Below are 22,314 nucleotides of genomic sequence, written 5' to 3' on the forward strand. Positions count from 1 at the left end.
GGCCTACCACTTCACTGCTGAGCCATTAATACTCCAAGAGGTTTCTACTTCACAATAACAGCACTTACAGTTGACCGGGGCAGTTCTAGCAGGCCAAAATCTGACAAACTGACTTGGAAAGGTGTCATCCTATGACGTTGAAAGTCACTGAGCTATTCAGTGAGGCCATTCTACTGCCAATGTTTGTCTATAGCGATTGCATAGCTGTATGCTCAATTGTATACACCTGTCAGCAAAGGGTGTGGCTGAAATAGCCGAATCCACTAACTTTTGTGTATACACACACATATATAAAAAGAATATGAATTACATGATAGGATTATGGCATAAGATTTGCATAGTGGCAAGTCTGGGAAAAGTTGGGAACAAATGGGTTAAGAGATTTTATAAAACGTGGTTACATAATACATGTAAAGAACTGAGGGAGAGTTTACAGAAATTCTGTTACCAAACTTTGCATCTGCCCAGTTCTTCCAGTAAATGTTGTTTTGTAAAATATTCAGTGTAAATTGTTCAAAGTTGTCATTGGGATTAGACCTGTGTGGTTTGTTAAACATATAAAAATCTATGTATTTTGTTTGGTATACATTTTTTGTGAAAAATCTGAGTCATAGAAATTCTGTCACCGTGGAATTGCCCTGCTTCAAATAAGAAATTAGTCAACTCCTAGCTATTTTCTTTTGTAAATAATAACTTCACATAAATGTATAATATTTAATTAATGGTTTGACAGGCCTTATATTATTTGTGGTATGGCATCTCTAAATGGTTGATATCGTTTCACCTCGTGAGGGCAAGTGATGACAATAAGCTTTTTCAGGGACATATTTGGTACTGGTGCAGTAGCTAGCTACTACAGATGTTCAAGGGGAGGCGTCTACCGCTATGCAACATTCATATTGTTGTTTAGAGAGGTTGTTGGGAGGTTTCATTAACCTCCGTTTCTTACCGGACGTGGAATAAGATTGGGATCCTTTTGAGATGTGATTAACTTTATTTTTTCGTACTAGTTGCATGCTAAAAAAAACTTGATAGCATTTGCTAACCGGCTAGCAAAATGTTTTTGACAGCTTGGGTACATTGCCTAACCAGCTAGCTACAATGTTAGCTATAGCTAGCTAGCCGCCAATGACGAGAATCGGATTTGTTTGACAACTTTGGTAATAGCTAATGTTAACTTCAAACAATTTTGAAAGTAGCTGAATTCTAAGAAACGTAACGTTGAATAGTGGTTGTAAAACTAGCTAGCCATTTGCCAGATTGAGTATGCATTGGGCTAGCAGCTAACGTTAGCTTGCTTGCTGACAGCAACTTGAATTTGCAGCGTAATTGCACAATATTAGCTACAGATTACACAATGTGCAATCAGGAAAATGACCCATGTTACACTTATTATATATATAATTTTTTGCAGTAGTCTAAAATAGCTGTCCTCAAACCTCACCTCGGGGACCCCCAGACGTGTCAAAATTGTGTTATACTGAAGTAACGTTAGCACACTTGATTCACTTAGGTTAATTAAGGGCTTCATTAATTGGCAAGTTTAATCAGGTGTACTAGCTTTGGAAATGCATGGAACTGCGGGAGGTCCCAGAGTAGAGGTTTGAGAATCACTGCTGCAGGGAAGAGTGAGGACATCCTATTTCTTTGTACTGCACTCATGTCAAAATAGGCGTACTTTTTTTATTGACATAAGTTAACCATTGAGCCTTGTTTAGTGGAGCAAAGGAAATTATTCTTTTGTCTCATCTCTATTTTCAAGAATGTTCAGGAGTCCACAAATTCTGGCCTTGACATGCCCTGTCAGAACCCTGCTGCTGCTGTCTGTCAGAGACCCCCGCGTGCCTGCCCTACCTGAACACGCCTGTCAGAGGTGGAATGGATCCAAAGCAAGGAGAAGTCTCTGTCAGGGGGATGGAGGGAATGGTGGAAGGGAGGAGGCAGTGCCCCTCTCTTCAGCCATCTCTTCACACCTTGTTAGCAGAAGCACCTCCGGTTGTGAAAGCTGTCTCCTAAACGCTGCACCTCAACACCCCTTACAAAAAGCCACCCCTCCCAACCGACCTCAATTGTCTCAGGACTCTAGCTTTGTCTCTTTGAAACATACACCACGACTGCCGGTGATAGTAGCCTGTGACCCTTGGAAAACCACTTCATTGGAACATTTGGACAATTCCAAAGCCCCCGAATGTTCTAGTGACCGTAAGTGCCTTCTACAAAGGAGGCAAACTGACAATGGTAGCCAATGTTTGTCTGCTGAGGTGAAGGTCAACATCACATTTAGTGTTAAAAGTAATAGTTACAGTCCTGTTCAAAGTGGCAAGATTCACAAGGACATTTTTCACAGACTGCTTGTGTCCACACCCAAACAGTGGACTGTGGATCCCCAGCGACTCCTTTCACTCCAGAGCCACGGCCTGCACCAGTCTGCTGCCTCCGGCCCTGAGGGTGCCCTGAGGGAGTGCCTTTCGCTGGTGAACGAGGCGCGCTGCCGGCAGAGCCTGAAGCCTAATGTGGCTCTGTATGAGAAAGACGTCCGGGGGAAAAGGGGGCCCAGTGGGGCCCAGGGGAAGTGGGCGTCTGTGCTGGTCTCTCTTTGCTCTGTGGAGGGAGAGCCCGCCTTCCTGTTCACCCTCAGATCCACAGCACTGAAGGGCAGACACAAAGGCGACGTCAGGTAACCACAGACTCCTGCACCATTCCCACTGCTTTGGGGCTATTTAATGTTTGACATATGATGTCATGACATAACTTAACAACTCTGAAAATGACAACTTTATTAGTGTGTTTTGAGAAAAACATTGTCATATAAATGAATGTATGAAGTTGTATAGAAAGCTGGAAGTTGACAAAGTGCTGTGTGAATGTCCAGTTTTGCAGGAGGCAAGCGTGACCCCTCAGACAAGGACGTTGTGGACACCGCCCTGAGAGAAGCTTGTGAGGAACTGGGCATCACTGTGGCAACAAACCAAGTGTGGGGCGTGCTGAAACCAATCCGGGATATGGTGAGGACCTTAACCCTACCCATAATCCTTCATGATCCCCATTCATCTCTATGTGAAGCATTGGCACTCTGCACTAGATCAGTTGAGATGGGGTAGTATTCTTTCAGTGAAACTTTTCTTAATGAGTATGTCTTCATTATGTAAATTGTTGATCTGCCGCTTTTCCTAATCATGGCACATTTTCTCTCAGTCGGGAATGATGATAGCCCCTGTACTGGCCAACCTCGGCCCCCTGGAGGCGCTGTCGTTCAAGCCAAATCCTGCCGAGGTACAGTTACAAGAACTCCGTTTTCCTTAGGGCTGAACTAACACGAATACCAACTAACATGGAGTTAAAATGACATTCTCCATTCTCTCTCAGGTAGAAGAGATTTTCACCCTGTCGCTCTCCCACGTATGCAGTTCCCAGAATCAAGGATACACCCACTTTCGTACCGGTGAGTGCTACGGATACACCCTGCCCGTGTTCCGCAACGGGAAGCACCGCGTGTGGGGCCTCACTGCTGTGGCCCTCGAACACACGCTCAAACTCATCGCACCGCCATGACAACCAATCATTGCAGCCATCACTACTGTTTTTTTTGTAAAGTATAGTGTATGTGTGATTACGGTATAATTTGATTATTTGTTTCATATGTGAAATTGATCATTGGGGCTTATGTATCAATTGAGGACTTCTTATAATCAATGTATCCCATATACTGTAAGCATACATGTCAGAAGTGATATATTGAATAAATGAGATATCAGGTAGGGTCATGTAAGGAACAATCAACTTCCATGTCAAAGCCACTTTGGATTGTAATGTCACTGTATTTTGCTATACTGACATAAAAATCTGCGGTTCTCCCTGGAAAGGTAAAATCTTTGCAGTTCATTCATTCATTCACTAACCATATGAAGGTAAGGCACCATGTTTCGGTGTGTCAGAAGATGCAATACAAATGTTTTACGATTCTATCCTTTTTTGAAATGTTATTTCCTTAGGTTTCTGGATAGGATCAATCATTATTTTATATGACGTGCAGACAGAAATAAATATAGTGCAAAAAAATAGCATTTGATGTAAAACGTACAGTTATTGTCTCAGTCAAATTCATTACACAAAAAATGTATGGTTCTATCACACACATTTGCAAAACATCAAGCTACAGTATGTCAAAATCAGTATTGTTTTTATTAATACGTACATTTATTTTCTATTCCCACGTTAACTCCAACCGGTTCTGTTCCATACATCTGTATTATGCTGTAAAAGGCTAGAACCATATAGAGGCAGCAGAAGTGCAACATTGTGATTCTTTTTGCATGTAAAGGTCCTTAGATGATGATGTTCAGTGTCCAAGCGAGACTGCAAGACTCCCAAGATTCCTTGAAAAGATTGGAGCTTTGATGGTATTCTTAAGCGTTCTTATAGTCCTGTGTTGGATTCATCTCATAACTATGGTTGTACTGTAGCAAATGAATGGGGCAGGTGCTATACTTCAAGGGCTGGAGCACTCCATAGGGTCTTGGGAGTCAGGCAGCAGGTGGCAGTTGAAGGGCCAGCTGAAGGTGAAGACGTCCAGGGCCTGACTACACTGCTGCGCTGCCCAGGAGCACACTGACCGGCAGGGCTGCAGCACCCCTCCCTGAGGGCTGCAGTGGGGCATGAACATCCCACACACCAGCCTGCGCAGGGGCTGGAAACACGCTAGCTCCATCAGCACCTGGTAATAACCACAGGGGAGAGCGTTATAGAGCGGCCGTACAGTATCTACCTCCATCAGAATCAAACACTTAAAGGAGGTCCGCACATCCCTTTCATGGTCTTTTTCAGTGTGTAGTTGGTTTATCGTGGATGAAACAACATATTGCTATGCACCAGTGGAGGCTGCTGACGGGAGGGCGGCCCATAATAATGTCTGGAATGGAGTGGAATGGCTTGAATGGAATGGTATCAAACACATGAACACCATGTGTTTGATTCCATTCTGGCCATTATTATGAGTCGTCCTCCCCTCAGCAGCCTCCACTGCTATGCACCTATATTATGTTACAAACAATGTTCAAGTTAACTAAAAACACATTCAAGAAAAATGTATATTGTTCTGTGTGGTTGTGTGTTGACAGGCAAGGTGTGCGTTCTCACCATGTACTGACGGAGCAGCGTGGCTGCCTCTCTCTGGTCAGCGATGGACAGCCAGATGTTGGGGAAGGAGGTGAGGTTGTAGCTCAGGCCCTGACACATCTCCACCTCAATGGGCTCACAGGACAAGCCTGGGGGAGAGGTATGATACAAATACAGAAAAGGTTACTAATCTGTCATAATGGAGTAATTCTACTTGAAAGCTTAGCAGTTGTGTTATTGCTGTAGGAATCAAACAAATATGATGTGTGTATTGTTGGCTCACTGAAAGTGGGATAGGTCGAGTTGTCACAGTCGTGCTCATCTGTCCCGTCTGCACAGTCAGTCCAGCCGTCACACAGCCACTCCTGGTGCAGGCACTCCCCACTGCTGCAGGCAAACTGAGTAGGACTGCATGTTCCTGTCACAAACAAGGAAACAGGTGATCCACTCCTCATATTTCCAGTGTAATTCCGTTAACTAAACCACTTTTAGATGTTTTAATAAATTGGCTTATTTTCTGCGTTTACAAGAGCATAACAGACTAGATACAGGGAGACCGATCTAGGTCATGTTCAGTAAGGAGGAAACGTTTTGAAACAGAGTGAAACGAGGATGGTCCTACCTGAAATATTCCAATAAAACCAGAGTTTTGTTTATTGTTGCTAAACTTTTTTCTACGGTCTGTCCTACTGAACACTACCGATGTGTGTGTGTGGGGGGGACTCACTCTCGGAGAGGGAGATGGCCTGGTAGGACGCGTTGAAGCCACTGTCTGCCACACCCTCGTCAGCCACAAATACCACGGTTATCTGAGGCCCAGAGGAGGTCAGCTCAGGAGGCAGGCTGGTGCCACAGTACCTGGGACAGGATAGAGAAGGAACACTAGAGCTGGCTGTGGTACAGTAACAGTAGTACTGTGTTACAGGCTGTTGTACAGTAGGGTACAATTAGCCTGGTCCCAGATCTGTTTGTGACCATGTTCTGTTTTGCAACCATAGGAGTCCCCACCACAGGCTAGGCTACTACAGGCTACAGTACACTGTCTTATCAAGGAAGAGTGCTGTTACTGTTGTGAATGTTTTATGGTACACATACAGTACCAGTCAAAAGATAGCCACACTTACACATTCAAGGGTTTTTCTTTATTTTTACTATTTTCTGCATTATAGAATAATAATGAAGACATCAAAACTATGAAATAACACATATGTCATGTAGTAGCCAACAAAGTGTTAAACAAATCAAAATATATTGTCCTGTTGAAAAACAAATGATAGTCCCACTAAGTGCAAGTGCTTAGTGGGACTTGCTGGTTAAGTGTGCCTTGAATTCTGAATAAATCACTGACAGTGTCAACAGGAAAGCACCCTCACACCATCACACCTCCTCCTCCATGCTTCATGGTGGGAACCACACATGCAGAGATCATCCGTTCACCTACTCTGCATCTCACAAATACACGGTTGTTGGAACCATAAATCTCAAATTTGGACTCAGACCAAAGGACAGATTTCCACCGGTCTAATGTCCATTGCTCGTGTTTCTTGGCCCAAGCAAGTCTCTTCTTATTTTTGGTGTCCTTTAGTAGTGGTTTCTTAGCAGCAATTCGACCATGAAGGCCCGACTCAGTCTCCTCTGAACAGTTGCTGTTGAGATGTGTCTGTTACTTGAACTCGGTGAAGAATTTATTTGGGCTGCAATTTCTGAGGCTGGTAACTCTAATGAACTTATCCTCTGCAGCAGAGGTAACTCTGGGTCTTCCTTTCCTGTGGCGGTCCTCATGAGAGCAAGTTTCATCATAAGGCTTGATGATTTTTGCGACTTCACTTGAAGACACTTTCAAAGTTCTTGAAATTTTCCGCATTGACTGACCTTCATCTTTTAAAGTAATGATGGACTGTCGTTTCTCTTTGCTTATTTGAGCTGTTCTTTGGTCTTTTACCAAATAGGGCTATCTTCTGTATACCACCCCTACCTTGTCACAACACAACTAATTGTCTCAAACGCATTGAGAAGGAAATAAATTCCACAAATGAACTTTTAACAAGGCACACCTGTTAGTTGAAATCCATTCCAGGTGACTACCTCATGAAGCTGGTTGAGAGAATGCCAAAAGTGTGCAAAGCTGTCATCAAGGCAAAGAGTGGCTACTTTGAAGAATGTCAGATATAAAATATATTTAGATTTGTTTCATGCTTTTTTGGTTAATACATGATTCTGCATGTTATTTCATAGTTTTGATGACTTAGAAAATAGTAAAAAATAGTACAAATAAAGAAAACCCCTTGAATGAGTAGGTGTTTGCAAACTTTTGACTGGTTCTGTATTAATGTCATATATTGTCATACAACACCTATGCTTGATTTTAGAAAATTTCATTTGACTGGATGTACTTGCTTTGAGCATTCCTTTTTCAACCCTTCTGAACTAATTCATTGGTAGTGTATGAAATAAAAACATTGGGAAGCTATTATAATAGGTCTTACCGTCCGAGTACTCTGCCGGCCCCGGTATCAGCACTGTCATGCACCTCTACATAGTCAAACTCACACACGTCCTGAGTCTCCAGACTGAAGTTACGGAAACTCAGCCTGATCACATGACCCTCCTCAACAGAGATCTGCCATGTGCACAACTGACGGAGAAATAAGAGTAGATTAAACCTAATTTACCATGGTAGGATTTCATGAAGTCTATTCTGGGTATATGGCTGGGTATGCCAATTAGATACGATGCATGTTGGTGATGTTGGTGATGGTTTACTAGATCAGGTGTAGGTAGGTACCTGTTGTTGAGGGTAAGGCTTTGGGTGGTTTGGACTTGCCAGGTAGCCGTAGAGTCCAGTCTTTTTGCCCCCACACTCTGTTCAACAACATAGCAAAAAACGGTGATGTTTAGTTTTGCATAGATAAGCAAACGATTGCCCATTTACTAGAATTGATTACCAGGCTTCCTCACGACTTTGTGATGAGCAAGGCATTATTTTGCTTGGAGCTGCTGTATGTATGCAGATAAGTCACTGTGATGCTGAGTGTGTACTGTGCTGTACACCCTGTTCTTACCTTTGTGCTTGTGGCTGCAGTTGGCCTCATCAGAGTGGTCATGACAGTTGGGCTGGCTGTCACACACTGACACAGGCAGGATGCAGCGCCCATGGTCACACATAAACTCCTCCCTGGAGCAGCTCTCTGAGAACAGACACACACATTGCTGATGGTATATGTTAATGTACTGTGAAAATACATGTTTCCTGAAGCAAAGATCAGTTCAGTGTGTCTGTTGATTCTACCTCTGACCCAGTACTCACTCTGTTCAAGTGTGATGGCGTGGTACTGGGCGATGAAGCCACTGCCTCCGATGCTCCCGTCAGAGCGGAAGGTCACCCACACAGTGCTGCTGTTGGTGTTCACAGTAGGGGGTGCCACGTTGCCACAGAACCTAGGGTGGCGATAACGTTAACTTTTAAAATGTCAGCCCCAAAAGGCAATCCTAATTCATCTTTATTCTTCACCTAAAATCCCTGAACAGCAGAACCGCAAAAAATTCAGGGCCAGAAAGTAGGCAGTTGCCATCTATACAGAACTTGTATGCCACCTAGTTGCCACAGTGTGTCATGAAGAGTATGATTTTTCAAGAGGCTGTCATGCATTAGGTTCAGAAGTGTGTAAAACATGCCCATAGTCACGTATGTTAATCTGATCCTGGATCTGTGATTAGAGGCATCTTCCACCTCGAACAAGTTTAGATACAGTACGTTTGACCCACCTGGTGACAACAGAAGGCTGCTCCGTCTCCTCCTGAACCTCCAGCCAGTCAAAGAGGCAGGGGGATGGTCCTTCTATGGTCAGAGAGGACACATGGATCTGGACCAGGGATGGAGGGCGCGCCCGGATCACCCAGACACACAGCGAGTCCGGGGGATACGACCCAGGGTGGTTGGGGGAGCTAAAGCTACCCTCTGAGTCTGTCAATACGCCCCCACATCCTGAGACAGACAGACAGTGAGAAAATTACTGTATTATTATTGTATTGTATGTATCTGTAGGTAAGTACATATCTGTAAGGTACAATCATTGGAATATAACTACTTATTCTATTTCTATGGATACAACTGTAGTAGAAAAATACTCACTAGTTTCAGGGGTAGGGTATCTGGCTGGCTGTGGGGCCACTGTACTGTCCCTCTGACTGTGGTTGGTGGGGGTTGTGGGTAGACCACGGGGCAGTCCATCTCCAGTCAACAAGTTCAGGGGATTGGTCGACACCACTTCCTCATCCACACTCTGCCCCTTTAGCTCTGTGGGGTAAAGAACCCAGTGAGAGATAGAGTAAGAGGACATTAGTGAATGACACAAGCTTGTGATGTGCACAAGTACTGCACTGCTATTCCATGCTCAAGGGACCATATAGTGTATGAATTGGCAATGTTAGTTTAAATAAGGACATTGTGTCCATAAATATGTAGGTGTCTATGAGATTGAGATTTTTTTCATTAGGGTTCTTCCAGCTTTTTTGAGAGATGAGTGAAGTGCTCAGGAAGTGCTCAGTGAACACTTCCTGTTGAGGATCAGAGGTTCCCACTGTTCCACCCATAGAATTATATGGATTTACAGTATCTGTGTGGTCCCACACCTCCCACTGTCGTCTACCCCCCCGTCACTCACGTGTGAAGATGAGCACCAGTGCCAGGCCCAGGGCTGCTACCAGGAGCACAGCAGCAACAGAGACCACCACGGCCCCCCAGCTACACCACGGACCCCGCAGACGCATCACACACACACTGAACACACCTCGGACTGGGACACATACACAAGTACACATGCACACACACACTCAAACCAACACGTGCGCGCGCACACACACACACACACACACACACATACACAGGGAGGAAGATGGGAGGAAAGACATGGGTGGTTAAGAACATTTGAAGTTGTACCGCAAAAATGTAAGAGGCAAGTAAAAGGGGGAAAAAGTAAGGAACTTGCCTGCATTAAAGACCAAAATTGGTTAAAGAAAATTGTGATGAATAAAAAAAGATACCAGTTTCATTTAAGGACCAAAAAATTGACAGCTGTGCCATATAGATTGCATCATTCTAAATGGCCATACTGAGCAATCGGGGGAGAAGGGCCTTGGTCAGGCAGGTGACCAGTAACCTGATGGTCACTCTGACAGAGCTTTAGAGTTCCTCTGTGGAGATGGGAGAACTTTCCAGAAGGACAACCATCTCTGCAGCACTCCACCAATCAGGCCTTTATGGTAGAGTGGCCAGACGGAAGCCACTCCTCAGTAAAAGGTACATGACAGCCCGCTTGGAGTTTGTCAAAAGGCACCTAAAGACTCTCAGACCATGAGAAACATAATTCTCTGGTCTGATGAAACCAAGATTGAACTCTTTGGCCTGAATGCAAAGTGGCATGTCTGGAGGAAGCCTGGCACCATCCCTACGGTGAAGCATGGTGGTGGCAGCATCATGCTGTGTGGATGACCCTAAGCACACAGCCAAGACAACGTAGGAGTGGCTTCGGGACGTCTCTGAATGAACTTGAGTGGCCCAGCCAGAGCCCGAACTTGAACCCGATCAAACATCTCTGGAGAGACCTGAAAATAGCTGTGAAGCAACGCTCCCCATCCAACCTGACAGAGCTTGAGAGGATCTGCAAAGAAGAATGGGAGAAACTCCCCAAATACAGGTATGCCAAACTTGTAGCATCATACCCAAGAAGACTCAAGGCTGTAATCGCTGCCAAAGGTGCTTCAGCAAAGTCCTGACTAAAGGGTCTGAATACTGTGTGATATTTCAGTTTTTTATTTTTAATGTATTAGCAAGAATTTCTAAAAAACTGTTTTTGCTTTGTCATTATGGAGTATTATGTTTACATTGATGAGGTGGAAAAACAAAATTTAATTAATTTTAGAATAAGGCTGTGACCTAAGAAATGTGGAAAAAATCACGGGGTGTGAATACTTTCCGAAGGCAATGTATATACAGTACCAGTCAAAAGTTTTGACACACCTACTCATTCCAGGGTTTTTATTTATTTTTACTATTTTCTACGCTGTAGAATAATAGGGAAGAGATCAAAATTATGAAATAACACATATGGAAAAAGTGTTAAACAAATCAAAACATATTTTAGATTTTAGATTCTTCAAAGTAGCCACCCTTTGCCTAGATGACAGCTTTACACACTCTTGGCATTCTCTCAGCCAGCTTCATGAGGTAATCACCTGGAATGGATTTCAATTAACAGGTGTGCCTTGTAAAAAGTTAATTTGTGGAATGTATTTTTTTCTTAATTTGTTTGAGCCAATCAGTTGTGTTGTGACAAGGTAGGGGTGGTATACAGAAAATAGCCCTATTCGGTAAAAGACCAAGCCAATATTATGGCAAGAACAGCTCAAATAAGCAAAGAGGAACAACAGTCCGTCATTAATTTAAGACATGAAGGTCAGTCAATCTGGAAAATTTCAAGAATTTTAAAAGTTTCTTTAATTGCAGTCGTAAAAACCATCAAGCAATATCATGAAACTGGATCTCATGAGGACCGCCACAGGAAAGGAAGACCCAGAGTTACCTCTGCTGCACAGGATAAGTTCATTAGAGTTAACTGCACCTCAGACTGCAGTCTAAATAAATGCTTCAGAGTTCAAGTAACAGACACATCTCAACATCAACTGTTCAGAGGAGACTGCGTGAATCAGGCCTTCATGGTTGAATTGCTGCAAAGAAACCACTACTAAAGGACACCAATAAGAAGGAAAGACTTGCTTGGGCCAAGAACACGAGCAATGGACATTAGACCGGTGGAAATCTGTCCTTTGGTCTGATGAGCCCAAATTTTTGATTTTTGGTTCCAACCACCGTGTCTTTGTGAGACGCAGAGTCGGTGAACAGATGATCTCCGCATGTGTGGTTCCCACCGTGAAGCATGGAGGAGGAGGTGTGATAGTGTGGGGGTGCTTCGCTGGTTACACTGTCAGTGACGTTTTTAGAATTCAAGGTACACTTAACCAGCATGGCTACCACAGCATTCTGCAGCGATACACCATCCCATCTGGTTTGCGCTTAGTGGGACTATCATTTGTTTTTAAACAGGACAATGACCCAAAACACCACCAGCCTGTGTAAGGGCTATTTGACCAAGAAAGAGCGTGATGGAGTGCTGGCCTCCACAATCACCTGACCTCAACCCAGTTGAGATGGTTTGGGATGAGTTGGACCGCAGAGTGAAGGAAAAGCAGCCAACAAGTGCTCAGCATATGTGGGAACTCCTTCAAGACTGTTGGAAAAGCATTCCAGGTGAAGCTGGTTGAGAGAATGCCAAGAGTGTGCAAAGCTGTCATCAAGGCAAATATAAAATATATTTCGATTTTCTTACATTTTTTTTTGTTACTACATGATTCCATATGTGTTTTTTCAGTTTTGATGTCTTCACTATTATTCTACAATGTAGAAAATTGTAAAAAAATAAATGAAAACCCTTGAATGACTAGATGTGTCCAAACTTTTGACTGGTACTGTATATATTTACAAAAATATATATGGGGGATTGGAAATGATGCAGACAATTACATTGATGAAAGCTACAATCTATCTGTAATATTAAAGCTGATCTACCCCCTAAAAACAAAATACATTTTCTTTTTTTACTTTCAGTTAGAACATTCCTGTCCCTCCTAGAATCTTTGTTTCCACTTTCCAATGGTGTAATACAACAGCTAGATCAAATTGAATAGGTCTTGGCATCTGAAACAACCAATCCTGTTGTGTATCCAACTCCGGTGTGATGTTATGGAACAGGGAAACTAGGTTGTCAGACTCACTGATTGCAGCTGGGCTCTTTACTGGCTCTAGGGCCATGGCAGTACTGGCAGAACTGAATCCTTCCACTTTCTCCTCATGCTCACCATCAAGCTCAAATGCGGGGTTGCAGAAAACATTCTGTGAAAAGCAAAGACAACTGGTATAACATGGAACGCCAAGTAACTTCCCACCATGAATACAAGGTTGATATCAAAAATTGGAACCAGAATTCCAGGCCCACACAAGCTATCGCTGTCCTCACCTTGTAAATGTCAGAGGATTCTGAGTAAACAGATACTTCGGTGAGGTCTGTCATCTTTGGTTAAAGTTCAGTTTCAGTCTTCCAGGGAAACATTAAGCATCCACATCCTAATACCTACTCCAATGTAGTCATGTGTTGTTGTTAATAGCACATCAACAACATGTTTGTTGGAATGTGAAAGGTGAAAAGGTAGCTTTGAAACGTTTCAGCAGAAAAGCTCAATGTGACAGATAAAAAAAGCCTGCATTTTCCCAGAGTGATTGATTCATAATTTTGTTAAGAATACAAAAAAGATATATCTATATACATCCACAATGTAAAAAAATATATTGTCCACCAATTTCAGGTTTAAAATCCAGTGAAAGTGCCCCAAGTGTTTATAGTCCGCTTCTCCTTTCATCACTTTATTAAGTCATGGTGTGTCTGTGTGTGTGAGGTAGGTAGATGTGCAGTCTGTTCTTGTTTAGTTGAGGGTGAGTAATTTGTTATAAAAGACGCATAGAACTCCCTTCACAGTGTTCCACAAAGCCGAGTCAGCTGAGAGGACTGAGCTCTGGGGCAGGAGGGGGTTGGGTGGAGTGAGGTGTAGGGGGCACTCAGAGTAAATTCTCTATGATACACATAATGATCATCTAATCTCCTAAAATGTTTGTCACACACTAACACACACACAGACAATGGCAAGCACAAACTGAGTAATTTGCAAATCATACAGTGTATTGTCAGCATGGCCCTAACTTGGGGTGAAGTTGGGACCGTGTAGTGGAACTGCGTTAAAAGAATTTGCAGCCAGATTTAAGTTTTTGTTGTACAACCCACATTTCTCCTTTCCATTCATAGTCGTCCCCTTTATTACTGACTCGGTAGACGATGCAACAATTTCTTAATATCAGAGGCTATTTGAGTCTCGAAGTAAAATATTACAGTTAAAATAAAGATACCAACACATGAATAATAATGTTATAAATGTGTTATAAATGTAAATGTAAAGTGAACTCACCCAGTTCTGAGAAAACATTACTCAATCCATGCTTTTGTGGTCGCTGGGGTTCTTTAATGGATAATCACTCATCAAATAAGATAACTACTTAGTAACATGTAGACATATATTTTTAGTCAGACACCAACAGAGACTGATAGGAATAAACAGATACTTGTCATGTATGCTGTCACTCTGTTGTTGTGTGCGGCCTTCTCCTTCGTCTCTGTAAAAGAGGGTGAGTACTGAGATGGTAAGGGAGATACAAGAGTCAGAAGTTACTGTTACAAACAACAACATTCATAATCTCTCAGTAATGTTTTTGTATCTCAGTAAAATGTTGCATTTCAATCAGACATAGAGTACCAGTCAAAAGTTTGGACACAGCTACTCATTCAAGGGTTTTTCTTTATCTTTTGCTATTTTCTACACTGAAGAATAATAGTGAAGACATCAAAACTATGAAATAACACATACGGAATCATGTAGTAACCAAAAAAGTGGTAAACAAATCAAAATATATTTTAGATTCTTCAAAGTAGCCACTCTTTACCTTGATGACAGCTTTGCACACTCTTGGCATTCTCTCAACCAGCTTCACCTGGAGATCCCACATATGCTGAACACTTGCTGGCTGCTTTTCCTTCACTCTGCGGTCCAACTCATCCCAAACCATCTCAATTGGGTTGAGGTCGGGTGATTGTGGAGGCCAGGTCATCTGATGCAGCACTCCATCACTCTCCTTCTTGGTCAAATAGCCCTTACACAACCTGGAGGTGTGTTGGGTAATTGTCCTGTTGAAAAACAAATGATAGTCCCACTAAGCGCAAACCAGATGGGATAACGTATCGCTGCAGAATGCTGTGGTAGCCATGCTGGTTAAGTGTGCCTTGAATTCTAAATAAATCACTGACAATGGCACCAGCAAAACACCCCCACACCTCCTCCTCCATGCTTCACGGTGGGAACCACACATGCGGAGATCATCCGTTCACCAACTCGGCATCTCACAAAGACACGGCGGTTGGAACCAAAAATCTCATATTTAGACTTATCAGACCAAAGGACAGATTTCCACCGGTCTAATGTCCATTGCTCATGCTTCTTGGCCCAAGCAAGTCTCTTCTTATTGGTGTCCTTTAGTAGTGGTTTCTTTGCAGCAATTCGACCATGAAGGCCTGATTCACACAGTCTCCTCTGAACAGTTGATGTTGAAATGTGTCCGTTACTTGAACTCTGTGAAGCATTTATTTGGGCCGCAATTTCTGAGGCTGGTAACTCTAATGAACTTATCTTCTGCAGCAGAGGTAACTCTGGGTCTTCCTTTCCTGTGGCGGTCCTCATGAGAGCCAGTTTCATCATATCGCTTGATGGTTTTAGTGACTGAACTTTAAGAAACGTTCAAAGTTCTTGAAATTTTACGTATTGACTGACCTTCATGTCTTAAAGTAATGAAGGATTGTCGATTCTCTTTGCTTATTTGAGCTGTTCTTGCCATAATATTGGCTTGGTCTTTTACCAAATAGGGCTATTTTCTGTATACCACCACTACCAGTCTGCCAGTCACATTCTGTTAAAGGTCCCAAAAAGCACACACATCCCTGGGTTGCTTCTCTTTTCAGTTCGCTGCAGCTAGCGACTGGAACGAGCTGCAACAAACACTCAAACTGGACAGTTTTATCTCAGTCTCTTCATTCAAAGACTCAGTCGTGGACACTCTTACTGACATTTGTGACTGCTTTGCATGATGTATTGTTGTCTCTACCTTCTTGCCCTTTGTACTGTTGTCTGTGCCAAATAATGTTTGTACCATGTTTTGTGCTGCTACCATGTTGTTGTCATTTTGTGTTGCTACCATGCTGTGTTGTCATGTGTTGCTGCCTTGCTATGTTGTTGTCTTAGGTCTCTCTTTTTGTAGTGTTGTGTTGTCTCTCTTGTTGTGATGTCTGTTTTGTCCTATATTTATATATACAGTTGAAGTCGGAAGTTTACATACACTTAGGTTGGAGCCATTAAAACTCGTTTCTCAACCACTCCACAAATTTCTTGTTAACAAACTATAGTTTTGGCAAGTCGGATAGGACATCTACTTTGTGCATGACACAAGTAATTTTTCCAACAATTGTTTACAGACAGATTATTTCACTTATAATTCACTGTATCACAATTCCAGTGGGTCAGAAATGTACATACACTACGTTGACTGTGCCTTTAAACAGCTTGGAAAATTCCAGAAAATTAGGCCATGGCTTTAGAAGCTTCTGATAGGCTAATTGACATCATTTCAGTCAATTGGAGGTGTACCTGTGGATGTATTTCAAGGCCTACCGTCAAACTCAGTGCCTCTTTGCTTGACATCATGGGAAAATCTAAAGAAATCAGCCAAGACCTCAGAAAAATAATTGTAGACCTCCAAATGTCTGGTTCATCCTTGGGAGCAATTTCCAAATGCCTGAAGGTACCACGTTCATCTGTACAAACAATAGTATGCAAGTATAAACACCATGGGACCACGCAGCCGTCATATCACACAGGAAGGAGACGCATTCTGTCTCCTAGAAAGGAACGTATTTTGGTGCGAAAAGTGCAAATCAATCCCAGAACAACAGCAAAGGACCTTGTGAAGATGCTGGAGGAAACAGGTACAAAAGTATCTATATCCACAGTAAAATGAGTCCTATATTGACAAAACCTGAAAGGCCGCTCAGCAAGGAAGAAGCCACTGCTCCAAAACCGCCTTAAAAAAGCCAGACTACGGTTTGCAGCTGCACATGGTGACAAAGATTGTACTTTTTGGAGAAATGTCCTCTGGTCTGATGAAACAAAAATAGAACTGTTTGGCCATAATGACCATTGTTATGTTTGGAGGAAAAAGGGGGAGGCTTGCAAACCGAAGAACACCATCCCAACCGTGAAGCACGGGGGTGGCAGCATCATGTTGTGGGGGTGCTTTGCTGCAGGAGGGACTGGTGCACTTCACAAAATAGATGGCATCATGAGGTAGGAAAATTATGTGGATATATTGAAGCAACATCTCAAGACATCAGTCAGGAAGTTAAAGCTTGGTCGCAAATGGGTCTTCCAAATGGACAATGACCCCAAGCATACTTCCAAAGTTGTAGCAAAATGGCTTAAAGACAACAAAGTCAAAGTATTGGAGTGGCCATCACAAAGCCCTGACCTCAATCCTATAGAAAATTTGTGGGCAGAACTGAAAAAGCGTGTGCGAGCAAGGAGGCCTACAATCCTGATTCAGTTACATCAGCTCTGTCAGGAGGAATGGGACAAAATGCACCCTACTTATTGTGGGAAGCTTGTGGAAGGCTACCCAAAACGTTTGACCCAAGTAAAACAATTTAAAGGCAATGCTACCAAATACTAATTGAGTGTATGTAAACTTCTGACCCACTGGGAACATAATGAAAGAAATAAAAGCTGAAATAAATCATTCTCTCTACTATTATTCTGACATTTCACATTATCAAAATAAAGTGGTGATCCTAACTGACCTAAGACAGGGAATCTTTACTAGGATTAAATGTCAGGAATTGTGAAAAACTGGGTTTAAATGTATTTGGCTAAGGTGTATGTAAACTTCCGACTTCAACTGTATATATATATATTTATTTATTTTTATCCCAGCCCCCGTCCCCGCAGGAGGCCTTTTGGTAGGCCATCATTGTAAATAAGAATTTGTTCTTAACTGACTTGCCTAGATAAATAAAGGTTAAATAAAATAAAATACCTTGTCACAACACAACTGATTGGCTGAAACGCATTAAGAAGGAAAGAAATTACACAAATTAACTTTTAACAAGGCACACCTGTTAATTGAAATGCATTCCAGGTGATTATCTCATGAAGCTGGTTGAGAGAATTCCAAGAGTGTGCAAAGCTGTCATCAAGGCAAAGGGTGGCTACTTTGAAGAATATAAAATATATTTTGATTTGTTTAACACTTTTTTGGTTATTACATGATTCCATATGTGTTATTTCATAGTTTGATGTCTTCACTGTTATTCTACAATGTAGAAAATAGCAAAAATAAAGAAAAACCCTTGAATGAGTAGGTGTGTCCAAACTTTTGACTAGTACTGTATGTCTATATTTCAGTCACGTGTCTGTATTTCAGTAATGTGTGTGGGTCGTTCCACCGACTAGGTGCCTTTGAAGAAGTGTAACTTGGTCCAAAAAAACTTTGGATTTCATCTATTGTTTACATTTTGTCATGAAGAGCACATGTTCAACTTCATAAAAAACAAGGTTTCCCATCTGAAGATGTTAAATAAAAAAATGTCAATTGTAAGGACCTGTTAGAAGTGCAAAATAAAGTAACAGGGTTGATCGTAACAGGGTTGACCGTAACAAGGTGGATGATTTCATCTTAAATCAGTCATGAATCCTCTTGTGACAGGGGGAAAGGGAGCTTGTTGTGTGCAACAGGGAGTGGCAATTTAACGATTTCTAGCCTGCCTATCTATCTATGAATAACAGGGTAGACCTGTTATGCTCGAGCCACTCAGTTTTCTGACACTAAACACCAGAAAATGGCCAAAAAGAGTAGAACCAGCTCACCTGCTTTTACATGATTTGACTATTTGATGTTCAATGTTTCTTTTGAAAAAAATAAAGAAAAACCATTGAATGAGTAGGTGTGTCCAAACTTTTACCTAGTACTGTATGTCTATATTTCAGTCATGTGTCTGTATTTCAGTCATATGTACATCTGTATTTCAGTAATGTGTGTGAGTCGTTCCACCGACTAGGTGCCTTTGGAGAAGTGCAACTTGGTCAAAAAAACTTTTGATTTCACCTATTTTTAACATTTCGTCATAAAGAGCACATGTTCAACTTCATAAAAAACAAGTTTTCCCATCTGAAGATGTTAAATAAAAAAAACGACAATAGTAAGGACCTGTTAAGTGCCAAATAAAGTAACAGGGTTGACCATAACAGGGTTGACCATAACAGGGTTGACTGTAACAAGGTGGATGATTTCATCTTAAATCAGTCATAAATCCCCTTGTGACAGGGGGAAAGGGAGCTTGTTGTGTGCAACAGGGAGTGGCAATTTAACGATTTCTAGCCCGCCTATCTATGAATAACAGGGTAGACCTGTTATGCTCGATCCACTCAGTTTTCTGACACTAAACACCAGAAAATGGCCAAAAAGAGTAGAACCAGCTCACCTGCTTTTACATGATTTGACTATTAGATGTTCAATGTTTCTTTAGAAAAAAAATAACATTTTAAAAGGAAGCTTTCACCATATAAAAACAAGAGTTCAGTTCACGTCACAGGGTTGACCTTAAAATGAGGAACAGATGTAAATGATTCATGAGGGACAGAATTCTGGCACATTAGCAAGTCTTTATTCATAAAGAAAAAATGATTTATTGAATTCCCGATGTGGTCTATATTAAAGGGCACTTTATTTAATATACCAGGCTTTTAAAATGCAATATTGGTGCACAATTGCTACGTAAAATATCAAAGTGACTGTATTTCAGTAATGTGTTTGTATTTCAGTAATATGTGACTATATTTCAGTGATATTCCTGTATTTCAGTGACAAGTGCATTTTATAATAAATTAAAAAAAATCTGTTTTAAAGTCTTTGTATGTGGTATATTTAGCACTAGAATGGCAGAACCAGGTAGAATGAAGTCAAAAATGTAATAGTGATGACACAAAAGTGTTTGGATCCACCAAGAAAGGCTAAACCAGACCGTGGCATGTGAATGTCATCACTGTAAGCCTTATTTAACATAACATAACTGTACCCAATAAACACTATCAAAGACATACCTAAATACAGTACCAATGAATCTACAGTAAAACGAAATCCTCCATTCATCCCTCTACTCTCAGGTTCAGACTGGCGCTAAGTCTGAGACCTGCCAAGGCTCCATCGGGACCCAGAACTGGATCCTGACCACAGCTCACTGCTTTTCTGCCATCAGATTTTAGGAGAAAGTGGACCAAGAAAAAGTGACTGTGAAGCATGGTCAGTACCCTACCTAATTGCACATTGGTCTCTGCATTGACCTCAAAATGTTTATGGGTCATTTGGCAATGTGTCTGCCCATTTAGAAATACCAATCTATAACACAGATTATAGATAACAGATAACTGATTATTTCGATCAGACTAGTGATTATTCAGATTATTAAAAAGGTGATGTCTATTCTGCCTTTCATCCCTAAGTAATGCTTACTAGTAAGTATCAAACTCATGCCAATGTCCCCCAGGTTATGAAGGAAAGGTGGTAGCGAAGGTGTTGTCTGTAATCCCGCACCCACAGTACAACATTGATGGACTCAGCGACAAGAACGTGAAAGACTTCTATGACTACAACATTGCTCTGGTTAAGGTTGAAACAATCAAGCTGTCATGGACAGCAAGGTGGGTTGAGCAGCAACACTAGCTCATGAAATAATTCCCTTATGAATCGCTCTCATTCCAAACCACCACGATTCCATCTACTTGGCCAAATCATTCACCAGCAATGACATTGTTACGCACTGTTACAATATTAACATGAGTACTTTATTGCACTCTATTCTTGTGTAACTACATGACTTCTTGTACCTCTCTGTGTTGTTTATCTGGTATGTGTTCTCTACAGGCCCATCTTCTTGACGTGTACCAAGCCCGCCAGCCGAGCCATGAAGATGAGTCCCAACTCTGTGAACAACACGGTCAGATGACTGCTCCTCCTCCTCAACAAGTAGACGGAATGCAATAACTTTTTAGCTTGACAAGCCCAACTCAACTAGTTATCCAAGTTGAACTCGTTCCTGATAGAGCAAAAACAATCACAGTACTGCTGGACATGACAGGTGTCATCCACCCATGAATCAGATCATGTCTAGGCTTGACTCAAGTTCTATGTCGAGTATATACACCCACCACCCCGTTCATGAAAATGGATCGCTCAGGCAGTGAATGACGTGGCCGTTGTTTGCTATATAAAGCAGGCAGACTGGCATTGAGGCATTCAGTTACTGTTCGATTCAACGTTAGAATGGGCAAAGTGACCTAAGCGACGTTGAGCGCGGGGTGATCTTTCCAGTACCAAACCAAAAACATCTAGTCAGCGGCAGTCCTGTGTGCGAAACAGCTCGTTGATATGAGTGGTTGAATAAATAAACTGCCAAGTGTATGACAACTGGTTAATGTGTGTGTGTCTGCAGAGAGAACCCTGCTATGCCTGGAGGAGACCGAAGCCTACTTCATCATCAATGGGTCTACAGTCAAGGATGCGAAACGCAAGCAAACACACATTCATACAGGGAGGTTAGCGGTGCTCAACAACCAAACACATTCACAAAGGTCATAGGTCAAATCTAACAGGCCTTCCACAGTGTAATCTCTATCGTTGGCTCTACATTTACCACTATTTGTATATGAAGAGTGAACAGTTGTACAACTGTACTTTGTAAATACGTTTTGTTTGTCTTCATGTACTGTATGCCTGTAAATGTCTAATTGATGTGCATGTTTGTGAAGGGTGGAGTGTAAATTAGCAGCACCATTGTTTGATGCTCCTATTTGCAGAGGAGGCCTGACTGTATTAAACAGGCTGAGAACACACTTCTAACTCCTCACAATGCAACTTTGAATGAATACGTGCCAGACAGGTTTCTCTGTTCGGGCGGATCTGCCGATCATATAGATGCTGTAACGTGCAAAGGTATGTTTGTAGGAATACACAATGGGAAGCCACATTACACAACTCGGAACACATACATTCATATACAAATAATATGATAAACCTTTATATTATTCTCATGCATGATATGATCCAACTTTTCCCAACAGGTGACTCTGAAGGCGCTCTGTTCCTTCTTAACAGACTGCGGTATTTTCAAGTGAGGAACTCCCCTTCCACTAAATCTTCTCCATGATAAGCATACAGAACAATCTACCGGTATCTGGTGTTTGGTTCCATTAGGCAAAGCTGAGTCTACTTTTTGTATGACTCTATTCAATGACCAGGCATAACTGGAATGAATCCACACACGCAGTTCTATTCAATCTTTCCTGCAGGCTGGAGTAGTGAGCTGGGACACCAAGAATGTGTGTGAAGCCCAAGACAGAAGTAACAGGCCCCCTCCTGATGCAAGGGACTTCCACATTAGTGCC

The 22,314-nt window shown here is 42.0% G+C and overlaps 2 protein-coding genes and 1 long non-coding RNA gene across 5 annotated transcripts; 2 read left to right on the plus strand and 1 right to left on the minus strand.

Moving 5' to 3' along the window:
• The first annotated feature begins 812 nt into the window (after positions 1 to 812).
• Positions 813 to 4,061, plus strand: LOC106612629 (uncharacterized). 3 transcript variants are annotated; one of them, XM_014213974.2, is made up of 5 exons: positions 813 to 1,160; positions 1,763 to 2,677; positions 2,873 to 3,005; positions 3,196 to 3,273; positions 3,367 to 4,061. In XM_014213974.2, the coding sequence occupies exons 2-5, from the start codon at positions 1,764 to 1,766 to the stop codon at positions 3,550 to 3,552; spliced, it is 1,311 nt and encodes a 436-aa protein (XP_014069449.1). In that variant the 5' UTR covers positions 813 to 1,160; position 1,763; the 3' UTR covers positions 3,553 to 4,061. The 3 variants fall into 3 exon arrangements, with proteins under 3 accessions (XP_014069449.1, XP_014069447.1, XP_014069448.1); XM_014213973.2 differs by having other exon boundaries at positions 815 to 983; XM_014213972.2 differs by having other exon boundaries at positions 813 to 2,677.
• Positions 4,062 to 4,163: 102 nt separating this feature from the next.
• Positions 4,164 to 13,643, minus strand: LOC106612628 (membrane frizzled-related protein-like). The gene is made up of 13 exons (XM_014213970.2): positions 13,188 to 13,643; positions 12,946 to 13,063; positions 9,780 to 9,911; positions 9,248 to 9,412; positions 8,881 to 9,100; positions 8,423 to 8,553; positions 8,178 to 8,303; positions 7,901 to 7,977; positions 7,602 to 7,750; positions 5,843 to 5,973; positions 5,399 to 5,533; positions 5,137 to 5,264; positions 4,164 to 4,714 (listed from the first exon to the last, which is right to left on the minus strand). Exons 1-13 carry the CDS (start codon positions 13,239 to 13,241, stop codon positions 4,490 to 4,492), a joined length of 1,791 nt encoding a protein of 596 aa, XP_014069445.1. The 5' UTR covers positions 13,242 to 13,643; the 3' UTR covers positions 4,164 to 4,489.
• An 8,006-nt stretch (positions 13,644 to 21,649) lies between these two features.
• On the plus strand, positions 21,650 to 22,312 carry LOC106612631 (uncharacterized). The gene is made up of 3 exons (XR_001330333.2): positions 21,650 to 21,862; positions 21,991 to 22,040; positions 22,219 to 22,312. It is a non-coding gene; the product is annotated as an uncharacterized lncRNA (long non-coding RNA).
• Positions 22,313 to 22,314: the final 2 nt, after the last annotated feature.

The sequence above is a fragment of the Salmo salar genome, chromosome ssa09 (genome assembly GCF_905237065.1).
Source record: "Salmo salar chromosome ssa09, Ssal_v3.1, whole genome shotgun sequence".
Lineage (NCBI taxonomy): Eukaryota > Metazoa > Chordata > Actinopteri > Salmoniformes > Salmonidae > Salmo > Salmo salar.

What these genes read in the sequence shown, in the direction of transcription:
- LOC106612629 (XM_014213972.2), top strand. Translation starts at nt 1,764, where the DNA reads ATGTTCAGGAGTCCACAAATTCTGGCCTTGACATGCCCTGTCAGAACC. An exon ending in AGACACAAAGGCGACGTCAG is followed by an intron (nt 2,678 to 2,872) that starts GTAACCACAGAC and finishes GTGAATGTCCAG; the next exon opens with TTTTGCAGGAGGCAAGCGTG. An exon ending in TGAAACCAATCCGGGATATG is followed by an intron (nt 3,006 to 3,195) that starts GTGAGGACCTTA and finishes ATTTTCTCTCAG; the next exon opens with TCGGGAATGATGATAGCCCC.
- LOC106612628 (XM_014213970.2), bottom strand. Translation starts at nt 13,241, where the DNA reads ATGACAGACCTCACCGAAGTATCTGTTTACTCAGAATCCTCTGACATT. An exon ending in ATACCCTACCCCTGAAACTA is followed by an intron (nt 9,101 to 9,247) that starts GTGAGTATTTTT and finishes TGTCTGTCTCAG; the next exon opens with GATGTGGGGGCGTATTGACA. An exon ending in CAGCCTTCTGTTGTCACCAG is followed by an intron (nt 8,554 to 8,880) that starts GTGGGTCAAACG and finishes TCGCCACCCTAG; the next exon opens with GTTCTGTGGCAACGTGGCAC.